The 19,872-nt window shown below is 29.5% G+C and overlaps 2 protein-coding genes across 2 annotated transcripts in view; one reads left to right on the top strand and one right to left on the bottom strand.

Moving 5' to 3' along the window:
• The first annotated feature begins 2,389 nt into the window (after positions 1-2,389).
• On the top strand, positions 2,390-9,312 carry LOC108690639 (facilitated trehalose transporter Tret1-like). Its single transcript, XM_018198030.1, has 7 exons — positions 2,390-2,439; positions 2,673-2,808; positions 3,176-3,346; positions 5,305-5,453; positions 5,762-6,300; positions 8,579-8,714; positions 8,971-9,312. The coding sequence occupies exons 1-7, from the start codon at positions 2,398-2,400 to the stop codon at positions 9,310-9,312; spliced, it is 1,515 nt and encodes a 504-aa protein (XP_018053519.1). The 5' UTR covers positions 2,390-2,397.
• A 4,232-nt stretch (positions 9,313-13,544) lies between these two features.
• Positions 13,545-19,872, bottom strand: part of LOC108690633 (KIN17-like protein) — a 13,109-nt gene continuing 6,781 nt past the window's right edge. The window contains exons 3-5 of the mRNA XM_018198021.1: positions 19,345-19,439; positions 13,775-13,873; positions 13,545-13,681 (exon numbers count right to left, since the gene is read on the bottom strand). Coding sequence (XP_018053510.1) covers positions 13,545-13,681; positions 13,775-13,873; positions 19,345-19,439 — 331 coding nt within the window. The remainder of the gene's footprint in view (positions 13,682-13,774; positions 13,874-19,344; positions 19,440-19,872) is intronic.

Below are 19,872 nucleotides of genomic sequence, written 5' to 3'. Positions count from 1 at the left end.
ATATATATATATATCATAAAGATTATTAATTGTAATTGTTTTATGTAATAATAAGAGAGTAAATAATTGCAAATGTATAAGACATATATAATAAAGTGGATTAATGCAATTGCTTAACGATAGAATTAAAAAATTGAATTAAAAATTGTTGTCAAAAAGTATAAATTTCAAAAAGAATCTCCAATAATATGGACAGTGTATCTGCAAAGTCTCAATTTGCAAATAAAATCTCTTCAAATTAATATATTGTAGAGTTAGAACTGTTCATTCATTCTTAAACTAAATGAATATTGAAACGTTAGAATAGGAAATTACTAATAATTATCGAATATAAAACATAACATAATTAATTCAGTTCTTGTAATTATGATTGATTGTGAAAACCATTACACTGAATTGAAAAATAGCACAATATGTACATAAAATCGGACAGTTATATTTTATATCATTACTCTCTAAATCTCGTGGAGTGAAATCTCACTCGAAGAGACTAAAAATTGAGCCAATCTTGAAAAATGAGTGAAGATACTACTCTTGTTTAAAAGTGTTTTCTATTTTTAGAATAAGATTTACTCTTTTAAAATGAAATTCACTAGGAAGGAGTGAATCTCAATTCCTTCTTTGGAATGTAATACTGGGATAGATGGAATCTCACTTCAAAAAAGGGATTGAGATTCATTCTTTCTGATTGAATCTCATTTCAAAAGAGTAAATCTCACTTTAAAAAGAATGAAAATCTGCTATTCTTGAACAAGAATATTCTTTCATTCTTTTTTTCAAGATTGGCTCAATTTTCAGTCTATGATTAAATCTGACTAAATCAAATTATCTCCACAGATGAAATTATACTTGGTTAGATATGTTCAGATGATTTCTTATGTATGTTTGTATATATTTCGTATGAAATATGTACACTTGATAGATAAGTCATAGTTATACATTATGCATTAACATTCAGTGCTCATGGATCAAGGTAACAGTTGCTATACGATCACTGAAGTCAAATAGCGCTAAATATGGTACAACTTAAGATGGGTGAACGCTTGGAAACACAAAAAAAAATTGATTTCCGAATTCAAATATTTTCTTGTTAATCATAATTTTATATATATTGTATCGTATATATTGTAGAATATTATGTTAATAAATAATACTTATTTTAGCAATAAAATTGAATTAATAGAGGAGAAAATGGTAATTATGGTAGTAAATATTGTGGTCTCCCTTAATATCTTCGCTATTATATGTATAGCAAACTCTAATGATTACTACGGAATTATTTGTTCAATAGCTCGCCGTACACGCTTACATAATGCTAATATGTCAATACTTAATAGCACTTATTATAATGCTTATTTTTACTTTCAAGTATTTCAAAATGTTTCTAAGCTACATTCTTAGCATTTAATTACACCTACTTCCTCATTTTTTTAATTTGCGTATTATCACACGAATATATGTACATTTGAGTTTGTTGTTTATTATTTAACATTTTATTTGACTATATGTATTTTAAGTTATGCAAATTTAAACAATAGCATGACATTTTGCTAATGTGGTCTTCTATGTTATATCTACGATATTGATTATTCACGGTCTCTTTTTTGAGGTTTTTATATCAAAATAATTATTTGATAATCGATTGTTAACTTTACTTGTTAAGCTATAGTTTATATTACATGTACTACTTTTTAGTACTGAGTAGCTTAAATACAGAAGTTACGTGTATGTATATATTTATTTGCATAAAATGTTTTACTTTTTTGTTAATTTTTTTTTGGTAAAAATCAAACACTGTATTTTTTTTTAACAAAACCAATTTTAGTAGGAAACCAAATTATCTCTGTTTCTCTTCGATCATTAATGAAACATCGCCACATTTTTATAAATAATGTTCTATAAATCCTATATAATAAATGTTTCGTAACTTTGAGTTTAGAATTGAGTTTAGAATCGATTGAACAACACTTTGACGAATGTAATTGTCAAGTTTTAAATTTCAATTTTGATTATTAACCAAGTTGTTGTATAAAAATAGGGGAACCGTAATATCACCATCTCCTCTATTATATGAAAAACTTTTTACAGGGATTTTTATAAATCTAATTTATATCTGTTTAAATCCGGTTAGATGGAGACAATTTACAAATCTAACTCTGATCTGTTGAAACAAATATCTCGGCAGATTTAATTCTTTTTTCCTGAATGCAGGCAATCAACATTTATTGTTCTCTGGAGTTATATGAACTGCAATGATTATGAAACCGAATGTTCATTAAAATCGCGCTTCGAAGTTGCTACAATTCTTCCATAACAAATAGCGCGAGTAACATTTATTTGTAAAATTTAAATATCCGCATATTTTCTCAAAACATTGATAATACAATAAATACAAATATGCATCTACAATTAAATGTGCGACGAGAAGTCCTGTTTTTGGTATGTAATAAAATTAAATATGTAAATATATTTAATAAGAAAATAAATGATCTATAATTATTAATTAATGTGGTTTATGACAAAATCTTTATGAATTGAATTTACAAAAGAAATTTTAGAAAATTGTGAGACTTTTCAAATAAAAAATAGAATACTATTAATTCTAATACGATAAAAATCAATACTACTATATATTTAATTTCTAATTTCTATATGTATATAATCTGTCGCAGTTCCTTTACATATTTCTTAGTAACATGGCTTTAATTAACGAAGGAGCCACTCAAGGATATTCCGCCGTAGTACTTCCAATATTAACGAGTAATACATCTTCCTTAACTTTAAACAAAATGGAGATACTTTTTTTCGGTAACAATTTTCTTAATAAAAGTAGTATTTAGTAATAAAAATTTAGTATTTCTTTTTACTATAAAATATGTTTATTATTAACATGTTAATAATTCTTACTATTTAATCTTTGCAACACTTAATATTATGATTTTCAATACAATTGCTGATAACAGCAATCAATAATCTTTATATATTTTTATTATTACTTGTTGCATATTTATATTTGTCATAATAAATTCAGAAAATAAGAAAGTAAATTACATAATTTAAATAAAATAAAACACATAATTTAAAAAATTAATAAATATTGTACTTTTATAAAATATTAAGAATTAAGGTTTATAAAACTCTTATTTGCATATAATATTAGAAAACTTTTGTCTAGCTTCTACAGTATCTATCACTCCACTCATTGGTAGTCTCTTATGCCTTATTACGATGCATTATGGAAGACGATGTACCATGATAGTATGCGGTGTAAACTTTTCTTTGGGATGGATTTTGATTGCAAGTAGTTATAATGTAACACAGTTCTTCATCGGTAGAGTACTAACGGGTGAGAAATTCGTCGAATCAAAATTTATATATATATATTTCTACCAAATTAACTTTAATTTCAATTTAATTTACTTTTTACCTTTTTGTAGTCTTAGGATTAGAAAAAGATAAACATCAAATTTAATAAAAAATAAAATTAATCTACATTAATAAACAGTATTAATCTATAAATATATCCTTATTTATCTCTTACTAATCACGCGATATGTTTAATAAAAATTATATGTTATTGAATAGTTCTGATAAAGTAAAAATCAAGATGCAATTTTAAGTATCTTGATAAATTATTAATAGATAATTAAGACTAATCACTAATGTGTATTATGTGTACAAGTCTTGTATAATTAATAGTTAATAATTAATAAACATAATTACTTAGAAAATTAATTGCGATAGAACCATTTATCCAAAATTGTCGGAGTCTAATAACCAAATGATTCAGATAATAGAAGTTCATTAATTCTCCCCAATATTTATGAAGGCCGTACACAAACTTTTGCATAACGCTGTACAACTCATACATAAAGCATAAAGCGTAAGAAAATCAATGAGAGTACGAAATGAAGAACTTTGATTGATTCTTTATGCCTTAATGCATTATTTATGTAGCGCGCGTTATACAAAATTAAAGTCTGTGCTGTGGCTTTTATTTTCGATAATAGATGACATTTAGAAAACTGAAATCGAGCATGTTCTTATTTTTCGAACTATGGCATTATAATTCGAATAATAAGAGCTCACAATCAGCTATAATGAGTTCTAATATTCGAAATTGAACATTAAACTTGCTCATCTTATATTCGATTTCACTAATGTAAGATGAACTTTAATTTTACAATTAGTTGTTTAATTTATTTTATTCTAATTTTCTAATTTTATTCTAATTTTTATTTATTTTATTCTAATTAATTTATTTTATTCTCTTTATTTTATTCTAATTTTTAGGATTAGAAAAAGATACATAGTAAGTTAAACCAAGATTAAGTTAATTTACATAGGTAGAAACAGGCATAAATAAAGTGCAGAATAAATGGAAAAATTCTATATATGCGTGCACGCGCGCGCGCGCGCGTGTGTGTGTGTGTGTGTGTGTATTATATATTAGGTGATTGCATACGAAACCGCCCGTTGGCAATACATGGCGGTACACTATTTTAATTAAGTACATTTTATAATTAAATACACTATTTCTTTGAATTGAAAGCTGGCAATACACATGACAGGTCTATAGAGTCCCACTAAAACGCTACAGGTTATATTGCATTCAATTAAATCTAATTGAATCCAATTAAATCCAAAAAAAAGTATTCGCTATTTAAAATACGCATTCGGATAGAAAAAAATTTCAATCCATTTTAATCCATTCTCGTTTGTTAGATTAGAAGAAGTGAACGAAGAAATCCTATCACATTCCCGCCATATTCCCCAGACATCGCTTCCTCCGATTATCATTTCGGTCGAAGCAATCAAGCGCTTACGGCACAGCACTTCACCTCGTATGAAGGAATAAAAAAATGGCTGAATGATTGGATTGCCTCCAAAGAACTCGAATTCTCTCTTCTTTGCCGGAAGACTCCGATTATTGATCAAAAGATGGACCAAGTTCGATGGGCAATACTTTGAATAAATCAGTCGATTTGTTACCAATGTTTTTTTTTTCGCTCAAAAATAGGCGGGTTTCATATGTAACCACTTAATATATATAGAATAATATTTAAAAAATGCATGTGTGTGTGTGGGAAAAATTTATTTTTAAATTATCATTTTTAACTATGAATGAGTTATATCAATAAAGACAAATCTTACAGCATGTGTGTACAACATACAAGCACGTTTTATTAATCTTATAATTTTCTATTAATGTTAAAAGGAGAAAAAACAAATTTAAATAAAAATTAAAATAGCTTAACGATGAGCATAATTCATATTAATTAAAAATGTTTTAAAAATTTTCAGGAATTTCCATAGGTTTTGCTTCACCTTCTATTGAAATTTATTTAGCAGAAATTTCTTTACCTGCATGGAGAGAAGTTGCTACAATTACTCCAAATATAGGGGTTTCCGTTGGAGTTTTACTCGTTTACTTTTTAGGATTTGTTGCACAGGTAAGAGCATTATGATACACCTTAAATAATTTTATTGATAAAAAATTAAATTTATTATAATTTTTATTTGTTATAATAAATAATATGAAATTTTATTATATAATTTTTTTCGACAAAATAAAATTTTAATTATACAAAATTATCCTTATATAAATAAAATTTAATAGAGAGAGAGAGAGAGAGAGAGAGAGAGAGAGAGAGAGAGAGAGAGAGAGAGAGAGAGGAGACAATTATAATTAATACATATTAATGATTTACATTAAATTTCTTTATTGATTTCTTCTTCTCTAATATTTAAATTATTTTAGAACAATTGGAGATTGATAGCAGCATTTTTTACAATACCTTCAATAACTCTTGTTCTGTGCAATATATTTTTTCTTCGTGAAAGTCCTATATGGTTGCTCTTAAAAGGTCGAAAGGAGGCAGCTAAGATTGCTTTACTTCACATCCGTGGTCTGTTTCAAGAAACGATAGAGTTTCAGGAAGAGTTTACCCGAATGGTAAATTACAACACTACAACGTTGACAAACGACTTGAAAACGTCTGAAAATTGTCAGATAGACTCCTTGACTACGAAGACCGGGAAGAAATCATTTCTTACGAATATATCTAACAAACTGAAGAACATTAAGAGAATAATCCTTTTACCCGAAGTGTGGAAACCGATTGTGATTTTAAATTTCTTTTTCTTTTTTCAAAGATTTAGTGGGACGTATGTAATTATATATTATTGCGTCGATATAATCAGCAGAATCAATATTACAATTGATCCCTTCTTGATCACTGTCATAATGGGAATTATCGAAGTAATACTCAATATAATCAGCGCATGCTGCAGCATGAGGTAATAATTTTTATTTGTCATACCCCATATAAATACAAGGTCTGGAATTTAAATGTCAAAACTTTAGGAGCGTGTAGAAGATCGATAAACTAAGAAAAAAAGTCTTGTAGAGATATGCTCATTTTTGTTTTGAAGAAAAGGCATCAAGGTTTTGAAGCAAAGGCAGGTTGTTTTGTCTTGCACTGCTTCTAAAATCGAAAACAATAATAATAATTCCGTTTTCAAGTGAAAACTCTTTTGTTTGTTTTTGTCTGGTGAAATCATTTTTTTTATGACAGATTAAATAATCAGATATACAGATTTTTTGGAGTCTAAATAATTAACTTCTTTGATTATTTAAAAAACATCCTCCTGTAGCAACGGATTGAAATGTGATTTTGACTCGATGGATGTCCAGCTCATTATGGCAGAATTGCTCGAGTTTGGCTAGAGAAACATTTTTTACAACGATGGATTGGAATAGCACTTTGGCCACCTCGATTATCTGTTCTGACACCACTGAATTTCTTTGTGTGGGAGGTTCTGTAACAATAAATTTATTCATCATCAATCAACTCAAGAGATTGAGAAAGAGAACAATTGAGAAATTGAATCGAGACTATAGTACACCAAATATTGCCAGATCAGTGTTTAGCTGCAACACGAGCTATTCGTACTAGATGTAATGCTTGCATTGCTGCAAGGGATCAACATTTTGAACAATATCTACATTAAGCAAATGAATGAATACAACATGAATAAGTAATAAGAAAGTAATACAAAAATGAAAACTACGTTTTGTCTTTTTTGCGATTTTCTCTAAAACGAAATAAAAACGAGCATATCTCTAAAAGACTTTTCTTACTGATCTCTTACACATTCCCAAAGTTTTGACATTGAAATTTCAGATCTCGTACCGTACGATATAAGATACTATAAAAATCAATACTAGAAAAATGACTATTACGATCGAAGCTGGATCTTCATTGCTTTAAATAATTCAATCTTGAATTATTAATATACACTATATGTATGCATATATACCATATTGTAGTCTTATTGTATATCGATTATTGCGAAGAATATTACTAAGGCCTTGGTGGGCTAATGGCTTAGGAAGCTCATACGGAATACAAGAGATCCGGATTCAAGTCCTGGTCGAGATAATATTTTTCGTAATAAATTTATTAACAGTTTCAATATTAACATCTTTATAATATGATGCTTGATAGCATCAAATTATTAAATTGCTTGTCAATTTAATTCGCGATTACTAGAATAGTTTTAATTGCATTTAAAACAATTCAGTGCGCTGTTCTAAAAAGACTATAATATGGTATATATGCAATATACATATATGGTATATATTAGTAATTCAAGATTGAATTATTTAAACAATAAAGATCCAGCTTCGACCATAAAAGACATTTTTCTAGTATTGATTGTGTTTCTCATATATGCGGTCTAAAATAAAGATTCAAAATATTATATACTTCAGTGATTTAAATATAAAATCATTCTGGCGGAAAAATTTTTACAAAAAACTACCTAGATTGAGATAAGATCTTGAAAATTTTTAGTTTTACATAGATGTTCACATGAACGTAGAGTAGCATCGTTTGTTTAAAAAACTAAAAAATTTTCCATTTTCAAATAACATCATTTCTCGTTACAAATAAAAAAAAACTAAGAATTTCTAAAACAAACAAATTTCATTCCACGTCCTATTAGAAATATCTATGAAAAATTAAGAATTTCTAAGATCTTATCTCAAGCTATGTAGTTGTTCTGTACTTTTTCGTAAAAATATTTTTTCCATCAGGGGCATCCATATATGTAAAAAGCCAAAAGACAATATTAGCTCCATTTCAAGCAAACACAAACATATAACTGTCGTATAACATGTAAGTAATTAACATATTACATGTAACGTACATGTTAGTTGTAATTTTCCCATAAATGTAATATTTATAATATAACATATGTCACACTGTTATATTGTAATTATATCGAGATAAAAGAGAAAGATTTATTGTAGGACATCAACACTAATCAAATTTCTCGATGTTCTACGATATCAACAAATCTTTGTTCTATTTGGATAATTATTACAAACATTATATTACAAATGTTATGTCTATAAGTGAAATTACAATTAATCTATATGTAATACTACTCGTATTAAATGTAATATTATATATGTTAGTTACATGTTAGCAGTATATAATATTTGTGTTTATTAAGATCATTTAGACAAATTTCTGAAAATTTTGTTATAATAAGGTTTCACATTTATTAGAATTGGTCGTCGATCGATTTCGATTGTATCCGGTACTGGTATGTCACTCTCTTTAGGTGTCTTAGTAGTGTACCTACAATTTTTTGAAGATACTGGCGTTGTGGTTGTACCCCTCATTTGCATCCTTTCTTATGTGGTAAGAAAATAACATTTTTAAAAGAATATTTATAGTATTTTATCCAATAAATATATTGCAATTTCTTTTCGTCTAATCATAATTTCTTTTTATAAAAGTTATTTTTGAAAATGATTTCTAGAGATTTAAATCCAATTTATTAGATCCAAAGATTGATCTTTAGATATTATCTTTTGAATTTCGCGAAAAAATCTAATAATATATTAGTCATAGCTATAATTAGCCATAGAGTTTACAATTAATCTATAAATCGTAGGCATTAGGAGCATACGGATTCTTTCCGTTGCCTTGGTCGATGATTCCGGAACTGTATCCTACCAAATACATAAACTTTCTCGGGCCTCTTACCATCATTGTCGTTCTCCTATACGACTATATCGCTACACAATTATATCCAATAATGATAACACATGACAGAAATGGTACCATTTACTTTTACTGTATAATATCTATTATAGCCACTATTTTTCTAATAATTGTATTACCGGAGACACGAGGAAAGACGAAAACACAGATAGAAGAAACTTTTAGAGGCAAGATAGACGAAAGCACGTTGCAGATGGACGAAACTTTTAAGAAAATTGAAGATGCATATTAAAGTTGTGAAATAACGAGCAATAAAATGTTGAAGTAATTTATGTAATTCGATATAAAATGCGAAAATTTTTTTTTATACGTGATGTATAAATGTAACAATTGTAAAATAAATATTTATCTGAAAAATAAATAATCAGCGTTAATCTTAGTATTGTATTGTTGTCCGGACAGTTCGTGCCGACTAATCTATATAATTTAATAAATGTATACTAAAATTTAAATTTTCTGCGTTTCAATTTTCCTTCAACATCAGCACGAACTTTCCGGACAACCCAATAGTTAACAGAAAATTAATATTAGAATATCCATTTATTTTTCAAATCGATTATTCATAATATATTACAATCATGAAATTAAAGATTCGTACTTAATAATAAATAAATAAAATTTGTAAAATTTTCTATCATTACATTTTGTACTAAGAGTATATATTAGAATCAATTTCTTTATTATTATATATTATTATAAAGATTATGCAGCATCTTATGAATGAAACATGATGTTTAAAATTTAACTATGATCTGATATTCACTGCCAATGCTGATAATTTATCTATAATGCATTTAATGAAAATTGAAGATTTTCAGTACTGGCAATGAATTTTGAAATGCAGAATTTGATTAAAAGCACCTTATTTGTCACTTGTTCGTTTGATAGTATAATTATTTTTCCCGTTGAAAATTATTTAATAAAATTATTTAACTTACTCAAAAAAGCAGCCCATCATTAGTAAGATCTATTCTGCTATTAGAACTTATCGCGACATAATTTGATAGCAGATTATCAGTATAATTAAATAAATATTTATTTAAGAAATCCTGCTTAATGAAAATGATTATAATGATGAGACGAATATTGGACGAATATCGTCTCTTAGTTTTTACTATTGTATACGGCATTTACTGCAGAAAAGTTTTCTATATTTGTAAAAACACTAATATGAGGTTAGTATTTTGCAGCCGCAACAAATTAAAGAACTTCATCAAAGTACATAAGGACGTCCTCCCAAAATTTTGTAATAAAAATGTGGTTTATTTGTTGTAAGGATTTGTTGTAAGGATTACGATATGTCCTATGTTAGATAAACAAGTAAGAAGTCTTGCAGGAAACTGTTCAGCAGAATATCTGAACATCGCAATCATATCAATTGGAATACCAATAATCAATCTATAATTATAGAACATCGAATTAATTAATTTTACACATGACTTTGATTGGGAGAACTTGTCCAAATTAAACAAAGAAAAATTTCCAAACAAAAGACAGATTTCCGAAATTGCCTTTATATACATGCAAAAGAATGGCCTTAATTTGTGTTCGAATACTGCATTATATTGCAGCCATTCTAAAAAAATTTTTCTTAATTTATTAATATTTAATATTCATATTTATTTATTTATTTATCTTAATTTATCTTTCTTATGATTGAAGTTTGGAGCGTTCGTGAAGCGAAAATTAAATGTAAGCTCATACTAAAATAACAGACAATTAAAGATCAGTCATACATATATGTGACCAAAAATTTCCCACGTATGGTGTTTCAAACAAAAATCTAAAAGTGCGAATAAAATGCCTGAGACTATGTGGCGGGCGGCGACGGATGACAAAAAGAATACGGACACATATCGGAATGTCATCATGTTTATGTAATTCATCGACCGGAGATCTTCCTCACGCTGCCCTCTTCTCCGCGCCGCCCTTTAGTCCCATAGATTAGACTACTCTATTATCCCTATTCTCTCATCATCCTGGCATTCGGCATTGGTCATCTGCTAGCTTCCTATTTTAATTTAAAGTTTAATTTAAAAAAACTGTTGAGATATATTCGGCAAACAAATCATCTTGCCTCGTACAAGGATCGAATCATGTCATTCTAAATTGCCATTTCTCATATTCGTCACGAGATAACCTTTCTTGAGAACTTTGCGCAATTTGCAGAATACCTATGCACCTACGAATCACAATTGGCGATTTATGATCGGCGGGGAGAGTGTGAATGCACTCGGTCTGCGACAATGTTTCGCAGCACCTACGACACAACCTGAACAACAATTTGCCTTATACGCGGTATGGAAGTACAAAATGAAAGAGATCGCGCGAAGGAAGTACTGTGCACCGAATGATATCTTTAATAGAAATTAAAATTCGAAGTTACGCCAATTATTGGATCGAATGAGTCTCTTGTTAATATTAACATTAAAGTGAATAAATTTAATGTTGATTCTGTAAACTCATTAGATTAGACAAACAAAAAATGGTTCATTAATTTAACTGGCAGAGATATTCCATCAATGGTCTCTAATTTATTACAAATGGGTACTAAATTTAGCCTTCCGGACTCTCATAATAAAGTACATACGATAAAAGAATTCATTAAAGATATTAAAAGTTGTTCGTTTCGAAATAAAATTGATCATCTAATCAAAATTAGGAATATAGCTATCCCAGATTTTCATCGATTTCTTCATAATATGATCCCCAAGAGACCATCCAGCATATCACTGGTCATGGATAATCATTGGGAGATCAAAGGTTCCATGTGTGCAATTGTATTTTCGAATATAAATGATGTCAAGCTGAAGAAGGCTAGAATAGAACCGAAACGTACTTCTTATATTCAATTATGTTTTAAATACATTCCAATATACTGAGGACCAGTAATTTAAGCGCACAATTATAGCGCGGATTTCTAATTGCCCTAGATTAAGTTATCAATTAATTTGTTATTAGAAGGGATCTTATTACGATTACTTATAGAATTCTTCATAATAGTCCACAGTTGAGGAATAATGAAATGAAAATTAACAAGATGGTTAAATACACAACACAATGGTGTAAAGAGAATAATGATGTGATTTTCACATGCTGATAATGTGACGGTGGAATGCATGGCTTTACAATCAGAAAATGCATGAACTCCTAAATGACACTGACACTCTATGATAAAAAGGAATCCGACACTAACGTTGGAAAGACAACTTAATAATATGTTAAAGAACTGGCATAAAAAGGAATTCATTTCAGATAAGGAATTTTTTAGTCTCCGATTTAGTCTCAAATTTGTCAAAAACTTCTGGATTATCGAAGATACACAAGGATAATATTCCGTTTAGGATCATTGTGTCTTCTATAAATACATCCTTATATCCAATAGCTACATTCTTACAAAAATATCATTTCCAAAAGTAATCCTTCCTACAAGAAGTCAGATAAAAAATAGCTTTGATCTTTATGAATCTTTAACTGGATTGAATTATTGAATATGATGATTTCTTTGGATGTGACTCCTCCTTTTATTAACATCTCATTAGAATTGGCAATAGACAGTGTCATAAAAAGATAGAACTACATAAAACGGGCCATAAAAATTATGTAATCATTCGGCTCGCACGAATGTAGCGCATACGCCCGGATTTTGGAACGCGCTTTCTATCCAAGGAACGATATCACTATTTTCGGGTAGCGGACGTATCGCGAAAATTGCCTCCCTAATATTGTAAAATTCTTAAACGGACGCGAGTTTTCCACCCTCCTTAATTCAATAAAAGCGAAGTTATCTCTAACCTTTTGCTGACAATGATGATCCTGCTGATATTGATTATTTTCCTTCTGATAATGTGCCTGTAACCGTTGCTGCTGCTGTTCATCGTTGATGGAGTCCTCGAAATTTTATGAAAATTCTTCTTCCAAGGAAGCGTTTTCTTCTCTTGTATGTCGCGTTGTAGAAGCAACCGTGTCGATGGTCAGTACCATCGCCAGTTTGTATTGTAAAAAAAAGTTAAATCTTATCAATCTGATAACATTGCTATATATTAAGTCAGAAATTTATACTACTAGTCGTAATATTACAACATAGCAAGATAACTCACCTATAGTTGTTTACATGATTATGTGTGGGAGAATGTTTTTCTTTTTTGTAAAATTTAATATTCCAGCAACATAGGCAGAACAGGGGAATATGAAATATCTGATAAAAATATCTTAAATATCCCGAGCAACAAATTTAAAATAAAAATATTATTATCTTCATTTTCAAGAAGTGCGTAATATCTGTTTTCTTCTTCTTCCTCTATTGCCTCTTGAGTTATTTCTTCTTCATCACGTATTTCCTCTTCCTTTCTATCATCGCTGTTGTCATTAACACTATCAACATTTATGTTGTCCTCCTCCTCATTATTAGCACCATCATCATCATCATCGACACCATCATCGACATTGTCATCGTTAATGTTCTCATTGTCTTTCTCCTCCTTCTGCTCCTCTCCATCCCCCCTCCTCCTCCGCCTTCTCCTCGTCCTCCTCCTCCTCCTCCTCTCCTGACTCTACTTCTTCCTGCGTTAATTCCTCTCGCTCTTCTTCGATTTCCTGCGCTAAAAAGTAATTTTGTTATTATTATTGTTTATGAACTCTACACATAACTAATTCTCTATATTCGCCTAACTTATTTTTTTTAAAGAACTTACACGTTATGGAAATGGTGAAATCTGAAGAGACCAGTGCTCGAATCGAATCAGATGGATTTAAATCATCATTCCAATCATTGTTGTCGTCATTATCATCATCTAAAACAAAATTGATTTTATTCTTTGTCGCATTACATTTATATTATATGAACTAGATTTTTCGGCTATTTGTAAAATACAATGTAGAATTAAATGAGGGCAAAGAGTCAACAATATAAATAATAAAGAACATAATATAATAAACAAAATAATAACTATAATGATTACAAACATTTCGATTCCGATCGGGTCATTATCAATGTTACAAAATATAAAAGTAAAAAGCTTAAGAATAAATCAAATAAAATACATTAGTTCGTTTCTTGTTAACTGCTTAAAAAATTAGAGTTCGTCATGTTGTTAATTTAGTCAAATCATTTGACAAACTATTCTCTAAAAATACAAGAAAAAGTAGAACAAAAAATTTCTAGCGCAATTATAATTACATGTCTATTGTAGTCTAAAATATACCTTGTGTTATCCGAATTATGATATATTAGTTGATAGAGAGAAAAATATTCGTTTAATAGTCAATATTATACTCGTATTCCATCCTTTAACGTAAATCGTAAAAATTAAAATGAAGACAACTTCTTTCCGTCTTGTCAGATAACGCAATGCCAAGAAGAAAAACACGGTTATAGTAGAAGTAGAAAAGGAGGGAAAGGAAAGAAAATTATTAAGAAAAGGAAAAACTATGTATCATATTGGAATATTTTTAGTAGTGAGTTCGTTTCATTTTACTTATTAATGCCATGTTTCTGCTTTTTAATGTGCACCATTTCAGATATTAATCTTTTGTTGTAAGCCGATTCTATATCCATTATCTCAACATTGTCTCATTTAAAATTATGATTAAACTCAGCAATGATTAGAAATAACCATCAGGAATTTAGAAATTATTTTAAATTTTATTAATATCTGTAATATGCTCATGGATTTTTGTTTTCAATTGTCTTTTTGTTTGGCCAACATAATTAGCGTTACAATCGTCACATGAAATTTTGTATACCACATTTTGATTGTTATCATGTTCTACTAGTTTATCTTGCCTCTTTTAATAAAATTTTTTAACGTATTAAGAATTGTAAAAGCTAATTTGCAATTTAACATATTGCCCTATAGGTTTAAATTTCTCTGAAATAATATTAACAAATGGAATAGTAAAAAACTTATTATTATTGATTGACATTTTTGTCATTCGATATATTTTTAATATGAAATTTAATTCTGTTATGAATACTTGAAAAAATAAAATGTAATGGGTATCTATTATTTAAAAAAATGTTAATGGCTATTAGATTGTTTTGCTGAAAACTCGGATGATATAATCGAAATATTTTATCAACTACTCTGTATACTATACCTCTTTTATGACACATAGGATGGTTTGAGTGAAAATTGAGGTATCTATATCAGAAAAAGTTGCCTTGCGAAATCCATCAAAAATGAGATTCTGCCCCTTCACAATTAATAAAGTGTCTAAAAAACTTATTTTACCTTCATCCTCAACTTCGACAGTAAACTGTAATCTATTATGTAACGAATTAAAAGTGTTCAAAATTTCATCAATGCTTTCAGACGGAGCTGTCAAGGTAATATCATCTACATACTTATAATAAAATGTTAAATGAATTGATAATTTTTGTATCGCAATGTTTTCGAAATCTTGTATAACTATCCGTAACAACTGGTGACAAGAATGATTCCATAAGTGTCGCAAAAATTTGTTTATAAATTTTATTGTTGAAGATAAAATTGAATATTATAGTACTAATTGGATATTATCGTAGATATTAGTACTTGAAAGATAATCAAAAACTCGTTCAACGGAATTTTTTAAGCAGTTAACAAGAAACGAACTAATGTATTTTATTTGATTATTCTTAAGTTTTTCACTTTTATTTTGTAACATTGATAATAACTCCGGAATCGAAACGTTTGTAATCATTATAGCTATTATTTTGTTTATTATATTATGTTCTTTATTATTTATTGTTGTTGACTCTTTGCTCTCATTTAATTCTACATGTATTATACTCATAGAACCTTATATTATTTGCGTATTTGTAAAATATTTACCAATTATGATACGAATGATACGAATGTCACATGAAGGCGGAACATTATTTTCTATTTAATTCGTGCTCTTCTTAGAAAAAAATAAAATATTTTAATAAAAAATATTTTAATCCAGATTTTTATAAACATTTAATTAATATTTATTTCCCCAAAACTTACTCGCTGATACTTACTCCCTCCTCTTTTTCTCTCATAGGGTGATCGCTTTATCTAAGTCGTCTTATTGGATGCCCCCTGCGCTTGACTATCGCTTGATCTATAATACAGTTCGGTTCTATGAAATAAATATTATAATTTAATTATTAATGCTAATATATATTCGATTTTATTTTTGAAATTATTACTGCTTACCCTCTCCAGTCCAATACTTGAAGTCAGCTATGTGATGTCGTCACCATCACAATGTCCTAGTTTGTGTATAATGCACACTAATGTGTTGAAGAATTCATCCAAAAATGAAATTTCGGAAATGAAATTTCCGAAAATTGAATAATTTTTTTTACCTTTATTATTTGACAACTTTGCTAGAAAATCAGCAGTAATTAATTTTTTATTCAAGTTGCTAGCAACTCGTTGCTAGTGACTCAAGTTGCTCGCGAAGTTCCATTTTTTAAATATGAAATTAATATAAACAACTCGCAAAATAGTCAGTGTAAAATCAATTCACTTCAGGATCTGAACGCAGAACTAAACTTTAACTTGATCAGTGCGTGCTATTTATGCTTGTAGCGATATTCATAAATTCCTCTCCTGAAAAGAATCGCTAAAAGTTTCTAGTCCCTTCAGTGATAGATTTTAACAATTTTGATAATTGGTCGCTTCCATTATTAAAAATGATTTTCTTGTAAAATTTAGAGAAGTAGAAGATAAAAATTTTCTAGTTATGCCCCCATATCTAATCCCAACCCCATATCTAATCTAGCTCCATTTCTCTCCTATAAAAATTATCTCGAAAAGCATCACTCCCTTTGTATTTATCCTAAAACCTTTAGTTCTCGTTTTCATTATTATCCAAAAAAGTTTTTGTCACACTATAAAATTATTATTACGATGAATCTCATATTTTAAATTTTTCCTTCTGTTTTTATGTATCTTCTTACTTGAAAGGATTCTCACGCAATATTAAGTCTATGATTGATAAACAATAAATCTTTCAACAAAACGAAAAAATATAATTTTAATGGAAATTCCTATATTTTGCTTGACCAACGATATCACTTGGTTTTCTCTTCTTTAAGATTTGCTTCGTCACGAGGAAAAAATCATGGCGAACATTGAAAATAATTCCCTTCGCTTAAAACTTTTCTCACGTTTATCAATACAATTAATATTTAATTTTTGTATTCTATAAATTTTTGTATACTACACGTTATTTTTTCCCTTAGGAGTATACACAAAAGAAAAAAGAAAGATGAAAAAATTTTTCTGTATTACCATTACCCAACTCAATTTAACATTTTTTTTTGTCGTATTTCTGTCTTTTTAAACATTAATGAATTTTCTAAAAAAGCAATAAACCCAATCGTAAATGTATTTTAAATCAAAGATGCTTCATAAATTTCTTGTTTTTTTAAAAAAACTCGATCGTTATTGATGTATTATTTCTTATTCGTTAGAAACTACCCCCGAGTTAAATCAATTCTTTTTCCCTTATAGTTTATTGCGAAAAAAATTTTCTCTTTTCGGCTGGTCAAATTTCTTCTACTGTCATTTTATAAAAAAAGCAGAAGAGGAATTGTAAAACATTCCTTTTCATTCCTGTTTGTTTTCGTTTTATCTCACTCTTCTCCTCTCTTGACTTTTATAGTGTATAGATTATTTCAAAATTTTTAAGAAAAATGTAGAGACAATTTATTTTTTCATTTTTTTCATCTATGCGCGCAGAATAATTTTATAAGTTGGAGAGGGAAGCGATGTTGACGGTATTATCGAAAATCCGAATAATCGAAAAAAATTTCATTCGAGTCTCGTTATCCGCAGCTTCGCGAGCAAACAAATACTATGCTTCTTGTATTTTTGATTGCCATCTTGGTTACTTGAATTTGGTATTACTGTGGTGTAAGAACAATGGCCAGTCCAAAAAATATTAATAATATTAATAATAATTCGGACATGGGAATGTACTCCATCCCCGATTCTTTCAAGATACATAATGATGAAGAAACGCTCGATTTCATATGTCATTAGCAACAACATATGGTCTTAACAATTCTCATACGAAGATGATTCACGTAGGATTACAAAAAAACAAACGAAAGAATCTTCAAACCTCTTGTAAAATTGAGCGGACACAACGTGGACGGAATTTATTTCGACATCGATTGCTGGCAACAGTTTCAAGATCGCATGAGATTCATGTATTTAAGTAGCGATAACAGAGTGAAACCTAACTTTATTGTTATAAAATTGATAATATCAGCTTTACTTACATCTCACGGGGCAAACCAATATAATATATATTTTATAATATTTTCATAATAATTTCATAAACAGAGATGACATTAAAATTGTAAAAAATATAATATATTAAGACCGTATATGTGACAACATAAACTATAGAAATAGCAAAGCCTTAAATGGTCTCGCTGGATCTTAAATGTTTCTGTGTATTACGTCTTATAGACGATACTACGATTCTTTTCTTTCAAAAGAGTCGGCTTCACGTCGCGACTACGTTGGCGTTTATGAGACTCGAATCCTCTGATGATCTGACAGTAAAAAGGACAGAACAAAAAGGACCGGACAAGCTCCGCGAAAACTCGTAAGCGCGAATCAATCCGGAAGGAATAACAATCTTAAGGCTCGAAAAGTGACAAGATTGTGAAAGCCATTATAAATGCACCGAAGTCACGCAATAGTAAAAATTCAAGCTTTGTCATTTCAGATTGACCAATAATTTCATCTAAAAAAAAAATAGGCGTCACGTCACTTAAAACATCCATAAAAATGGGATAATTTCCTACGGTAGCGTTATCTAAGATCGGATCGCGACTGGCAATGGTTGCCCTGCACGCAAAACTAGTTGTAACGATCTGTTTACCTAGCCATATTTTCCGCGAGGATAACAGAATTCGTCATCCGTCTGGAACAATCTTGTCTCTTTAAAGAAAAAACGTAAATCATTTCTTTTCTTCTCGAAACTCCTCTAACGATGCACTTTAGATTAACAACGATAGAATCGCTATACGAAGAAACGCTATAAAAATCGTAAATCTCGCGTGACATTGCAATTAATTATTGCATCCTAGACAAAAACTACGCCCTTTTTCGAGATATAAATAAAAGCGAAAATCTCGCGAAAATGCAGAACGTTAGCACCAAAATCAAGCTAATCTAGTTCATGTACACAAAAAAATTTCAATTCGCGTCAGTTCGTGCAAACCAAAGTCTTGGTCTCAGTGTTCAATTACGCCGTGTGCTCTCTGAGACCATCCAAAGTCTTGACTCACTGGATACTCTCCTGGCGTTCTTGTGTGGACAACGAGTCTTCTCAGCATCAAGCAATATCCACCCGAGGTTTTGTGGACCAGGTACTCCCGCGCAGCTAAACAGTAAGCCTGTTATTTCATCTATCCACACATCTCATATGAGTACACATACATAAAAAAAAGTGTGTGTGTGTGTGTGTGTGTGTGTGTCGCGATCTACAAAAGTACGAACTACATAAGTACGAACCTAGATTTAAATACAGAAAAATTTGTAATTATATGTGTGGATGTGAGTAGGTATATTATGGGAGTATATTCTAAGCCATGGGGCTAGAGGGGGCCGCGGGGAATACTCGTAGGCGCGGGGAAGGAGGGAGAAGGCGCGGAAAGTCCCTGGCGCTATCGATGTTTATAATGATACGTGATGCCATCATGTTGTGGCATCATGTATCATTGGGAATCGCCAACCCGCCGCCGCCGCCGCGAAACCCGCATCCACCCCAAAATGCGTCGTGATACTATAATGCGAACAAGTTTTTAAAGAAAAAA

Source organism: Atta colombica, unplaced genomic scaffold (genome assembly GCF_001594045.1).
Source record: "Atta colombica isolate Treedump-2 unplaced genomic scaffold, Acol1.0 scaffold34, whole genome shotgun sequence".
Classification (NCBI taxonomy): Eukaryota; Metazoa; Arthropoda; class Insecta; order Hymenoptera; family Formicidae; genus Atta; species Atta colombica.
The sequence above is the reverse complement of the archived record's forward strand: the minus strand, read 5'-3'. Positions and strand labels throughout refer to the sequence as shown.